This window comes from Macaca mulatta, chromosome 6 (genome assembly GCF_049350105.2).
Source record: "Macaca mulatta isolate MMU2019108-1 chromosome 6, T2T-MMU8v2.0, whole genome shotgun sequence".
In the NCBI taxonomy this organism is placed as follows: Eukaryota; Metazoa; Chordata; class Mammalia; order Primates; family Cercopithecidae; genus Macaca; species Macaca mulatta.
In genome coordinates this window covers 155595938-155609510 of record NC_133411.1, presented here as the reverse complement: position 1 = coordinate 155609510, position 13573 = coordinate 155595938, and the positions used below count along the sequence as shown (strand labels likewise).

At 41.4% G+C, this 13573-nt stretch overlaps 1 protein-coding gene and 1 pseudogene across 4 annotated transcripts in view; both read left to right on the top strand.

The window, feature by feature from the left end:
* Positions 1-13573, top strand: part of PPP2R2B (protein phosphatase 2 regulatory subunit Bbeta) — a 464171-nt gene that overhangs the window by 348190 nt on the left and 102408 nt on the right. For all 4 annotated transcript variants that reach the window (XM_015141134.3, XM_015141148.3, XM_015141133.3 and 1 more), the window contains 2 exons: positions 9618-9715; positions 12535-12700. In XM_015141134.3, the coding sequence (XP_014996620.2) occupies positions 9618-9715; positions 12535-12700 (264 nt within the window). The remainder of the gene's footprint in view (positions 1-9617; positions 9716-12534; positions 12701-13573) is intronic.
* Positions 3001-4106, top strand: LOC144341356 (keratin, type II cytoskeletal 8 pseudogene; annotated as a pseudogene).

Here is a 13573-nt window from a genome sequence, read left to right as displayed (position 1 = left end):
GAGTTTGTATTGCCTGAGCAGTTAATTACTCCTCTGCTTTTTGAAAGATTGGGTGACAGATGGTAAACACCTTGACAGCAGATTCCACTGTAAACCACACAGGCGTGTAGGCAAGTCTGGACTGCTATCAATTTCCCACTGGATTTTTCTGTACTCAGAGACGTATAATTTTTAAGACTCATTTGCCCTTTAGGCAAGTTTTGTTTCAACTATGGGAAAATTTTATCTTCTAGGCTTCTATGTTGCAAGAACTTGTTTTGAATAAAAGGCAATCTTTATCAACCCACATGTCCTTGGGTTGATTCAAACCTGTTTGGTGTTGGAGATTTGGTCAGCCTGGGGAAGCTGTGTGCATTTTAATGGGAACAGCATGGCATTCATTACTCACCTGCTTCCTACCATCTGGATTTTCACAGCTCAGCAAGCATGGTGGGCTTCCTGCATATTAGCAGGGAAAGCTTGGCTCCTAAAAAGGGTGTGGCTAGGTCCCTGTGAAGTCATAATTTTACAATGAGCACCATGAATAAATTGGGGTTGGCATTCTATCCCAGTAAGCTGCTTTCATATTTGAATGGTTGAAAAATAATACACCAGCAGAGGAAGGAGGAAAAGCACAAATCGTCTTAATACTGGGAATCAAGTAAGTGGGAAGGAAAATTGGTTGTGTGGTGGAGTGAAATGGAAATGTGCATGTGAGAGTTTGTGCAGAGATACTGTAAGGCAAGGGAGTTTCCAACTCAACATGCATTAATAACCTGGCCCTGTGCAAAGTGCTATAAGGAAAACAAAAGATGGAAAGACAGGTATAGTAGCATGAATTTAGTTGACTATAACAGAAAACTTACTAACAGTAGCTTAAACCAACAATTTCAGACATAGGCGGTCTTAAGGTAGGTTTTAGTTGTTCAACAGTGTCATCAAAGATATTGTCGCATTCTCCCATCTGTCATACTCAGCTTCTTAGCCTTTTAAAGTCCATGGGCTTATTACCTCATGGTCAGATGATGGCTGCCACAGCCCCACATATTATGAACACATTTAATTACAAACAAAGGCAAGAAGCAAGGAAGAGTATGGTCAGAAGGCCTCCCCTCACTTACTTACTTTTATTCAGGGAAGAAAACTCTTTCCCAGAATCTCTGTCCCCTCCTGTTTCCCCAGTAGACTTTCCTATATGCCTCAATGGCCAGATCTGGGTCACACAATTACCCCTAGCCACAAGGGAGGCTAAAAAGCAAGTATGTGGGTTTCCCAACCTCTACAGTGGAACAGTAGGAGGCAGGCAAGGAAGAAAGACACTGAACAGGAGTAGCCAAGGAAGAGTATCTGCCATGACACATCACCTGCCATTAATGGGCTTGATCTACAGGGTCAGACTGACATTTAAGCAGTGCCTATTTTTTAATACTGCACTTATGGTTAAGTAGGAAACAGCCATTGTGATAAGAGCTTGGGACTTGGAGCTATTGGACCCTTCTATCTGTATTATTTCATATAAGAAGTATACCAGCACCAGGTTGAAGATAAAACCAGTATGCACAGAATTAGTTAAGTGAAAGGAAAAGGATTCAGTATCCAAATACCAGACACTGGTTGGATGACAGAGGAAACAATTCTGGATCAAACAGAAAGTATGTATTATGCACAGTAGGTCAAGGATAGCAAGCATATGGTACGTGTAATCAGAACTGTGTATTCACTACTTCTGTCTTTAGGACCAAACTAAATGAGTGTGAGAAGCAGTGTCAAGTTAAGAAAGTAATGCTACTGAATCAGGAACTCAAACATAGTTCCATTTAAAGACAAGGGCATAGGTGAAAAGGTAGAATACTTAATGGATAACCTAGTTTGGGTGCAGGTTGGCAAAAGTGTATTGATGGATTTTTTTTAACTCCATACCACTCAAACAGAATCCCAAATAGTAATAACATCTAGACAGAAAGATTTAAAAAAATCTTTGCCTCTGTGTACTAAGAAAATAATTATTGGTGCCAAATCAAGTTGAGTCATATCAATAGAGATCAGTAGTGTTAAACCTGTGTATCTACACAGCATTTTTAACTCTTAGAAGCTCTTATATCTATCAGTTCATTTTATTCCCATAATTTTACTTCCTTTGGAAGAATTGTCCACTAAAAAGAACAGTATGAAGGAACTTTCTGGAGTAAATGGAATCGTTCTATATCATGATAGTGGTTATGGATATATATCTCTATGCATTTGTCAAAACCTGTAGAACCGGATGCCACATAAAGTGAATTTTACACACACACACACATAGATACACACACACACACACACATATATACATAGATATACAGATATATAGATTTTTTTTTTTTGAGACCAAGTCTGGCTCTGTCGCCCAGGTGTGAATGCAGTGGCATGATCTTGGCTCACTGCAACCTCCGCCTCCCAGGCTCAAGCGATCCTCCCACCTCAGCCTCCCGAGTAGCTGGGACCACAGACACACACCACCATGCCAAGCTATTTTTTTTTTTTTTGGTAGAAATGGGGTTTCACCATGCTACCCAGCCTGGTCTCAAACTCCTAAGCTCAAGCAATCCACCTACCTCAGCCTCCCAAAGTGCTGAGATTACAGGCATGAGCCACTGTGCCCAGCCTATATATAAATTTTAAATTTTTAAAAAGTTTTAAAGCTGCTAAGTGCTAAAATCTTTCATTCAGTTTGAAAACCAATTAAAATTGTTTACAAGTTTTAAATTGTTCAAGTATTTATGGTTATGGCAAAAAATAGAAAATACTGAAGATTTAGAAAAAGACCATAAGTAAATAAATTATGTACGTCCTACACCAAAACAGTACTATTTTGGATTCTCCTTGATAAACTTTTGTCTATAGAGAGAGTGTGTGTATGTATGTATAGTCATTAACAATTACTTGTAGGAGAGTCCGGTTGTAAAGGAAACTTAGTTTTATATGTTAAGTGCCACCTTGTCATTAACAGAAGTTTCTGTAAGTGTACATATTGCTTTACCTGTTAGACAAGATATATTCTACCAAGAAGCATCTTCTCCACTTCTTCTGGAATCTCCGCCTAGTTCAGCCCACCTGCCTCCACTCCTGCCTCCACCATGTCCATCAGGGTGCAGAAGTCCTACAAGGTGTCTACCTCTGGCACCCGGTCCTTCTGCAGCTGCTCCTAAACAAGTGGGCCTGGTGTCGGCATCATCTCCTTGAGCTTCTCCCGCGTGGGCAGCAGCAGCTTCCAGGGTGGCCTATGGTGGGGCCAGTGGCATGGGAGGCATCACTGCCGGCCTGGTCAACCAGAGCCTGTTGAGCCCCCTTAACCTGGAGGTGAACCTCAGCATCCAGGCTGTGAGCACCCAGGAGAAGGAGCAGATCAAGACTCTCAACAGTAAGTTTGCCTCCTTTGTCAACAAGGTACGGTTCCTGGAGCAGCAGAACAAGATGCTGAAGACCAAGTGGAGCCTCCTGCAGCAGCAGAAGAAGGCTGGGAGCAACATGGACAACATGTTGGAGAGCTATATCAACAGCCTTAGGCAGCAGCTGGAGACTCTGAGCCAGGAGAAGCTGAAGCTGGAGGCGGAGCTTGGCAACATGCAGGGGCTGGTGGAGGACTTCAAGAAGTATGAGGATGAGATCAATGAGCGTACAGAGATGGAGAATGAATTTGTCCTCATCAAGAAGGATGTGGATGAAGCTTACGTTAACGAGGTAGAGCTGGAGTCTTGCCTGGAAGGGCTGACGAGATCAACTTCCTCAGGCAGCTGTATGAAGAGGAGATCCAGGAGCTGCAGTCCCAGATCTCGGACACGTCTGTGGTACTGTCCACCGACAACAGCTGTTCACCGGACACGGACAGCATCATCACTGAGGTCAAGGTACAATACCAGGAGATGGCCAACAACAGCCGCGCTGAAGCCGAGAGCGTATATCAGATCAAGTATGAGGAGCTGCAGACGCTGGCTGGGATGGACCTGCGTCTTACAAAGGCTGAGATCTCTGAGATGAACCGGAACATCAGCCAGCTCCAGGCTGAGATTGAGGGCCTCAAAGGCCAGAGGACTTCCCTGGAGGTCGCCATCGCAGATGCCGAGCAGCACAGGGAGCTGGCCCGTTAAGGATGCTAACGCCAAGCTGTCCGAGTTGGAGGCCGCCCTTCAGCGGGCCAAGCAGGACAGTAGCTGCGTGCGTACTAGGAGCTGATGAACCTCAAGCTGGCCGTGGACATCGAGATCGCCACCTACAGGAAGCTGCTGGAAGATGCACAACATGAGTATCCGTACGAAGACCACCAGCGGCTATGCAGGTAGTGTGAGCTCCGCCTATGGGGGCCTCGCAAGCTCTGGCCTCAGCTACGGCCTGGGCTCCAGCTCTGACTCTGGCGCAGCCTCCAGCTCCTTCAGCCGCACTAGCTCCACCAGGTCTGTGGTTGTGAAGAAGATTGAGACCCGCGATGGGAAGCTGGCGTCCTCTGACTTCCTGCCCAAGTGAACAGCTGCGGCAGCCCCTCCCACCTGCCGCTCCTGCGGCTGCCCCAGAGCCCAGGAGGGAGGCCGCTGTGCAAGGAAGCACAGGGAACAGGAGATTCACCTGAGGAGGCCGCTGTACAAGGAAGCACAGGGAACAGGAGACTCACCTGAGGCTCAGCCCTAGCCCTCAGCCTACCCGCGGGGGAGTTCACTGCCTGGAGACCCCCGCCCCTTGTCCATGCCTCCAGCTACAAAACAATTCAATTGTTTTTTGTTTTGTTTTTTCTGTCCAAAATTAAAACCTCAGCTAGCTCTGCCAAAAAAACAAAAAAAAAAAAAAAGAAAGAAAGAAAGAAAAGATATATTCTGAAATGAAAACACATTGACAAAATTGCAATCATTTGACATAAACTGTTTTATTGACTGATTATTTTATAAATTTTATGACATATTAACATCTTTCAACAAGGTCATCTTGGCATAATCCCAGTAGGAGTATTTGGGTTTGGCCATAACCAGACTTCTTTCCTGTCCCCTCCCCAACCCCCTATTTGTGGAAAATATACTCAAATGCACTATTTCCGTTACCAAAACTTAGCAAAATAAACCTTATCAGAGAAAATGGATGCTGACTTTGGACCGTGAACCAGGACCCAAGAAGCAGACTACAGTTTTATATGGAGGGGAGGAACAAGTGTAATTCCCATCAGGACGCCTGAGAATCCCGTTTGTTTAATGATCCACAAAGTAGTCATTGCCGGTCTAGCTAGAAGCCTCTGTGCTGGTATGACAAATGATACACATCCTACCTCCCCCACCACCCACCCAGATTCATTACCCATTAATCTTGGCACCCCAGCCTAGAAGTGACCCCGCAAAACCTTCTCAACACAAACCTGGTAACTATGATCATTTCACCATCGTCATTCACTATGAATTATATTTTCCATTCTTGTCTTAGCTGAAGGAGAAAACTACCAAAACCCCATCCAATCATCAGAAATAAAGCCAAGTATTGAGTGGGCAGAACTAGTCAGCTGATGCAAGTAGGGTAAATGACTTTATGATATTATCTACCAAATGTTTCTTAGATGAAAGATAAAACATTTAATGGGCTCCGAAAGCTAAATTGCATTACCCTTTCATTTCCATCTCTATGATTGATGTTGAGAGGTCAATGCTAGTGACCTGGTCAGTAAGATATTCCATCTGTAGACTTTGAGTTTAGATCCTAAGTCTAAACTGAGTCTCCATTTTCTCAAAACAGTCTGTGAGCTGTATATCACCTAATAATATCACCCTGCTACGTGAGCTGTATATTACCTAATAATCCAGGTGCCTGCCTCAACTCAATTCTCTGGCATTGCATAGACTTCAGCCTAGCATGATACTGCAAGAGACTAGGGATGAACTAGGAGATTCCTCTGTTTCTGTAAGCCTCACAATCATTAGCCTCACATGAGTATCACTGTTAAATCAATATCTATTATTCAGGTAAATAATACTTTATGTATGAAATTACCAGTCTAGAACTTTTGTAGGATGCTGAGATTGATTTTAAAAAAGCCTTAATAGTGCCTATTGAGCTAGAAATGGGGTTACCAGGCCACCATCTTGTGGAAATTAAATCAGCACAAATAGATGTGGAGCCGGGCAAATTTCACACTACCCAGGGTTTCCTTTAAAAATTGTCTTAACTACATTTGACCTTTCTAGCTGTTTCTGGCTTTTGTTTTTAGTCAATGTGTACTTTATCCACATCTATATAGAACAGAGGAAAAATGCTCATATAGTTTCTTGATCAACAGCATGATTAGGCTGAACATTTAATGAAATGTGGAATTGTCATATAAACTTATAATTTAAAGGTGAAAGCCGTGTTGAACTCGATGAATTGATTTCTGTTGATCATGATTTCAAATGACGTTATTATCTCTAAACTTGCTACCTTACTATTACTACATCCTATTTCCATATCTCAAAATTATTGTGTCTTGAGCAGTATATTTTCCAGTTTAAAATGCCTTACCAAAGAGCATGCTGCAAACAGAAGAGTATTTGTATCAGAAGTTTCCGTATCTTGAAATTGGAATGTAGAGTGATTCATGAGTTTTGCATCAATTATTAAACAGTCATAGATGAAGATATGCAGAGATGGATGGGGCAGTAAAGTATTCCAGTTATACCTACTGGCTTAACAATGACAAATGAGTCAGGAAACATGAAAGTTCAAAACAAGTATTAACCTGAGCTGCCATGGCATATTCTCTGAAGGGAAGTAGACAATAGCATGATATAAACAGGTTCATTTACAGAGCAGCTGGCTAGTAGAATTAAAATAAAGGTAAGGTCTCTGCAAGAGGACTAAGGGATTTCAGAATCCTGCCATGCAAATCACCCTTTCTCTTACAAGGTTCTTGAGGGAGACATAGCATTGAAGAATAATAACACTTGGAAAACAAAGGAAATATTTTTATTACCTGGGACAATGCCTAATATTCCACAATGCAGAATTCTAATAATACTGGCTTAAATCATGTGACTTTGACTTGCACTTGAATCCCACCTTGTTTTGACTTGCATGGACCTTAAAGTGAGAGTAGAGACATTTTCAGAGTCTAGGAAGAAGGAAAATGTATGTGTCATCCCCTGGGAAAGCAAGTGTTGTTGTCCTTGGAGTAGCATCTTCTTGGCAACTGAGCCAAGAGCTCACGTTGGAAAAAGCTACTTAATTCTTTTCTGATACCCAACTTGTCCAAAAGGAAAGGCCCATCTTTAGTTCTCATTGTAAGGCCCTTGCAGCCCACCCAGAACTCTAGTGTTCTGCATTAGTCACTGTCCATTGAAAGGGCATAGACTGCATGTAAGCAGAACCTTAGAACATAGCTCTAAGACAAGAGCTGAGCATTGTAAACCTCAGGCCTGGTTCCCACCACCCTCTCATTATTTCCTGCTACTCTTTCTTTCTGAGAAATGTGAGTATTTGAGCAGTTCAAGAGCCTTGAACTGGACCAGCCTTTGTACCGGACCAAAGACCAAGGTGAAAAGCAATAGCCATGCCTGCTTTAGGCTCTACCCAAATTGGGAAGCCCCATGAATAACCCTTTGACTTTTCACTCATTGAAAAGTCAGAAGCAGTGGTTAGTGTTAGAAGCATAACTTAGCACTGGTGCTTTCAAGCAGGGCAATCTGAGGCAACTGCAAATGTTAAGTAGATGCCTTCTCTCCTCTAAACATGGGAGTGGTTTGCTAAGATGGGCAAACTATAACAAAGGAAAGTGGTCAAATAACTCACTTGAGGTGTCTGACTTTCTCACTGGCTGGACTTTCTTTCTTCTCAATTCATGGGCATTGGTTACATAAATGGACCTTCTAAACTTACATCTGGAACTTAGTAACCATATTGCTTATTTTGTGTTTCCTTAAGGGTAGCATTCACTGGAGGAGCCTTCTTGAGAAAATGAACTAGATTTCTAGTTAAGAGCATCAGTATTGGAATGAGATAGCCTATTCCAAATGAAGACTCTGTACACTAGAAGTCATAAACTGATAACCCACAAATCATATGCAGCCCACAGATATGATTATTTTTTCATTCTCATGGCATTGAAAAAAATACTTGCCAATGTATAAACTTTAAGAGATTTTTGCATAAAAGTCTTCATTTCCAGCTTCCTATATATACTTAAAAAATCAAAACATCAGGCAATACATGGCAATACAGGCAATCATGGCCCCAATCAGCTTAAGCTAAATAGCCACTTGTCCCTTTAAAGGAGACATACGTGGTCTTTCTAGTTCACTTGTGTTACTTTGTGGCCCTGTAGGGCTTTGAATTTCCTATCTATGAGATCAATCATCTAAGAAGTCAAAACAAGAAATCAAGAATTGTTCTTTTAAATGTGTCTAGCTTGAAAGTGACCAAGGTTTATACCTTATTTTTGTTAACTTCTGCACAATGAATAACCATAAGGAGCCTTTTCATACATGGAAAAGAACAGTTATATGGGAAGTGGAGAATTTTACACTACTTACCTGAACAAATCAGGCATACAAAGAAAATCCTGAAATGATGATATAAGAGTAAGATTTGAGATCAGAATTACTCAGGGGTAATTGCCTTAGTTTTCCACCTCACTGTTTCCCCTTTGCTTTCCTTACATAGACATTACCTTCAGAATGTTCCTGTCAAAGGCCATAGTCATAATTCCCCCTCCTCTTTTTTTTTTTTTTTTTTTTTGTATAACTCATTTGCACTCTTGGTAGCAATTGTTGGAGCCCTGCAGGGGAATAATTGTGGGGGAATTAACCTCTGACATTTTTCTAAAAATAGCCCTAATAAATCCAATCATAGGTAATTTACCTGTCCATGTTCCTCCAGGGGTAACCAGCATGGAAGAAAGACTTGGCAGGCTGGCATTCCATCAGCAATTATCTGTGATCTGAGTTCCTGGTGCCTGTGCATTTTCTCTGATTAGAAGTACAGAGTACAAATTGCCCTCACTTATCTGCCCCTGTGACCTTGTTTTCTCAGCACCCTTCTCCTGGGGTTGAAATAAGGCATGCTCTTCCAAAGGATGCATTGGGCTCATAAAAAAAGAAGGGGCACGGGCCAAGCTGGAGCATTCGTCAGTTCCTTCCTTGAATTATTGACTGGCAGAGTTTTCCCAATTATTTCTTTGTGCTCTGTTCCTCCATTTTCCATGACTGAGCTTCAAGCGTCCTAACCCTGCTTCATCAGAGCCCCCAGGACTGATTTGAATAGCCACAACTGAAGCCTGTGTGGGGAAGATTCTTGGTGTAAAGGCCATGGGTGCATGAAGGGTGTGTGGTTGGTAGAAATCATCAAAGAAAATCACCATTTCCTTCAGCCATCATGAAGTTAATTTTCTCTTACTTAAAAAAGGGTCTAAATGTGCTTTTCCCTTTTATTCTCTCCAGATGTTCCAGGAGACCACAGGTCAGTGTGGGCATCTAGGAAATTTACTTCCCAAGTGCCACTTCTGGTGGCATTTAAAAACCCAGAACATAATATCCTTGTAAATTCCACTGCAGAGACGAAGCCCTAAGCCCTTAAATGCACAGAAAAGTATGTCTATTATCTATCCTTTCAAAGTAAGTGTGCAGTTACTTAAATTGCCTTTGTCTTCTTCTTTGCAGCTGACATTATCTCTACGGTAGAATTCAACCACACGGGAGAATTACTAGCGACAGGGGACAAGGGGGGTCGGGTTGTAATATTTCAACGAGAGCAGGAGGTAAGTGGTGGTGAATGCAAAATGCCCATTTTCTTCTCTTTTTAAAGGAGGCCTCCTACTGTTCTTTAATCCTTATGTGTCGCCCTTAACCTTGCTGCTTTGCTCGAAAACTAAAAACTGCCAAAAAGTCATTAACATCAAGAATTCTACATTCAGACTCATAAAAGCCCTGTAAAAGAGAGCCTTTTCTGGGCATGGCCTTATCTTTCTAAGTCTGGATGTTACACCTTCAAAACAACTTCACTGCTAGCCTGACCTGCAACATTCCATGGGTGCTTGTTGAGCATAACTCCTCCATTTTCAGTGGGATCTGTCATAGAGCCATTGAAATTCAGTCTCCCTTGATTTCAGGTGCTGCCAGAATATGTAGGAGGAAAAAAAAAAAACCATGGTTTATTTGCCAACAGATGTGAAGAGGACAACTTGGGACAGGAGAGAAGAAAATGATAGCTCGCCTCACCAAAGGGATTAAAGGCCACAAACTGGCATCTGAGTAAAGCATATGACACACATCACAGTATCACTGTAGGTGACACAGAGGCTCCTGAAGCTCAGTGCTACATATACGACCATTTCTGAGCAGGAGTTCTAACTTCCAGTGACTCTCATAAACCCATTTCTTCCTGAGACACGGGTTCCACTAGGAATTGTTTCTCTTTTTCATATAAATTGAGTTTTTTGGTGTCTGCTTCTGTTTGTCAGAATGGAATTATGGCCCAATTTGATTTCCTTGGCCTCCCCTGGCATGGTCTTGGAGCTTCCAGCAGGCCAGTCTGTGTTCTAGTAACTCTCCCATCTGCCACTGCCTGCCTCTGAGATTCACTGGGCACTCAGGAAGCGTGAGGGAGGCCCAGTGTGAGAGGAAGGTTTCACAAGAGACTTCCCTAGCAATTTAAAGCCTGCTTTGTGCCTCAAAGCCATTTGCGTTACACCTCCCCTCAAAAAAGGAAAGCCTCATTTAGAGGTGATATATTTGGTAATTGCACATTATTTGCAATTAATTTCTATAAGGGCATCGTAATCCCTCGGGGTTCCGTATAAATTCAAGTGTTCAGCATTAAATCAGGCAACCAGCCTATTCCATTGGCCCTGGAAACACGAAAATGTGGTTGGCAAGTAGAAACTAATAGCTCTTCGTGACCTGGAATTTTTCCTGCTTTTCCAGAGCTGCCTAGTGCTAATTGGTCTGGCACATACTACACACACTTGACAGTCTGATTTGGATGGTAGCAAATCAACACTCTTATAAATGTATTGTTAAGGTGGACTGGCTCTCTCTGCAAATGAGCAGGATAGTACCAAGTATGTCAGCATTTAAAGTCTTTTGAACACTGATTTTCAAACCTCCTTTTCCAGCTTTTTCTTTAAAAAAAAAAAAAAAAACCCAATTAGGTTCGCAGTGATGATAAAGAGGAACCGGAGGAGCTATTTAGCATAAATTACCCAAGGCAGCATGTTGCCAGTAATATTCTGCTCTACATTTTCTGTTAGCTATTTATAGGTTTCACCTATTTTAATTTAGTGAAATATTTGGGAAGCCTGATTCATTAGTGGAATGATGGGGGACACATTTTCTAAAGCAGGGTAGTTTTGTTCAATAAAAAAATAAATGTCAATGAGGATAAAGAACCTGCAATTAAGCATTAAGCTTTGTGGCCAGTCTTGGGATTAAAATGAGCACTAAATCTGAGAAACAAACCCATGTGACGTCATCTAGGACAGACCTGCTTTTGACTTCAGTGGGTGAACTCCAGGAGTGAATTCTTAGGAGGCACACAACCAGAGAGTCCGCACAAATACATTTCACACCCAGGGTTCAGCACTCTCGCTGGTCAGTAAGTTGAGATTTGGGTTTGGATATTTTATATCCACCTAGAAATACACAGTTGGAAATTAACCCTTTTATTAAGAGTCAAACTTCTATAACAAACGTTTAATAAGACTCATATTTGAATTTTTGAGTTTTTCAAAGCCTGCATCTCGAAGCTCTTGGTAATAAGGACCTAAAATACCTGAAATAAAACTTCCCTTTCCGCTTTCCTCTTCTTCTCCTTCTTTCTTTCACATTCTGTTTTTTCTCTTCTCTTCCTTTTTTTTCTTTTTCTTCCCGTTTCTGCAGACCCTTGCCCTTGTGTTTAATTCTCTCATGTATGTAGTCCCTGCTGTTTGCTCATTGCATAATCAGTGCTAGAGGAAAGCCAAGAGGTAAAATCTCATCATTCCTTAATGATGCAGGTAGCATCCCTGAGCTCCTGTCTGCTTTGTCACTCATGTTGGAAAGAAAAACAGAAAAAAGTAGCAGGGGCATATCTGATGCCCAAATCTGCTCCTTATGAGCTGTGAGACCCAGGGGAAGTCATTTAATATCTGAGCCTCTTTTGTCCATTTCCTTGCCCCACCTACCTCAGAGATTTCATGAGAATCAGATGAGATCTTACAAGGCCAATGAAAGTCACAGATGCTACAACTTTGTAGTCTCTTTAAGGGCTCGATGTAAGTATTTACGAATGCCACTGTGGGATGGCTCACTCTGATGGGTGAGTGCACCATCTGTTAGGATGCAAAAAGAAAATATTAGAACTTCTATTTATATTGATTTTAAAATTTTGTTCTATTTTAATATATTTCTATGTATGCATTTATATATACTATATGATAGTACAGAAGTTCATGTGTATAATTATATTTTTTTTTCAGAGGTGCTAGTGGCCCTGCCCTCATCCCACCCCCAATGACTGCTAGAAAAAAGAGAGGCTTGGCGAGTTTTACAGTTGGCTACTATGATTTAATCGTTTGTGTATTTTTTTCCTTTCCTACAGAGTAAAAATCAGGTTCATCGTAGGGGTGAATACAATGTTTACAGCACATTCCAGAGCCATGAACCCGAGTTCGATTACCTGAAGAGTTTAGAAATAGAAGAAAAAATCAATAAAATAAGATGGCTCCCCCAGCAGAATGCAGCTTACTTTCTTCTGTCTACTAATGGTAGGTGGAAGTGATTTTTCCTGTTTGGTATTTTCAGTGATACAGTCGGCCAAACTATATATTTCAATCTCTCTTAACCTCAATTTTCCTTTGAACCGTGTGGGCTGTTGAAAAACTTAGAAATAACATTTGCAAGATGCTTAGCACAGTGCCTGGCACACCCAGATTAGGCCCTCACTAAATAGTAACTATTGTTTTTTAAAATATTAAATTTATGACCCAATTATGTGAGACCCATTATCTGCAGTTTGCAACTATTGCAGATGATTTGCAGGTGTTTTTGGAAGGTGACTTCCTGTCTTAAGATTCACTGAATGTTATTCTGGGAATACATTTCAGGAAACTCAACATGTTGTCTCTGTGAGGTTGGCATATTGAATAGAAGTTATTAATCCCTGAATATATTTTAGGGTCTGCAAAGCAGATGGCTGTGTGTCTCTCTGACAAAAATTAAGTTCTAAGATAGGAGCACAAGGCAAGAAGAGATAGGGACTTTATCAAAAAAAAAAAATCAAGAAAGGGTTTCTTTCCCTATCTCCCTCCATACTTAACACCATTTGTTGGATGAAGAGGAGTTGACATAAATAGGTCAGAGAGAGAGGATGTTGGGTATTGAATAGAGAGACAAATTACATAATCACTGGGTAAGTCTTCATACAGTGGAATTACCTAACCTCCAGGTTCTTAAATCCTTGCTAAAAGAAACCACCTAAGCTCAAAACAACTTGGCATAAAGTCACATGTTAAAGGGTGCTAACTGAATAGCATAACAATTAAAAGGATTCATATTTAAAAATTAAACACCCTCTCCCAAGAACATGAGTTGGAGAATGATTCATTTTATCTCACATGTGAATCTATGAGGAATATACA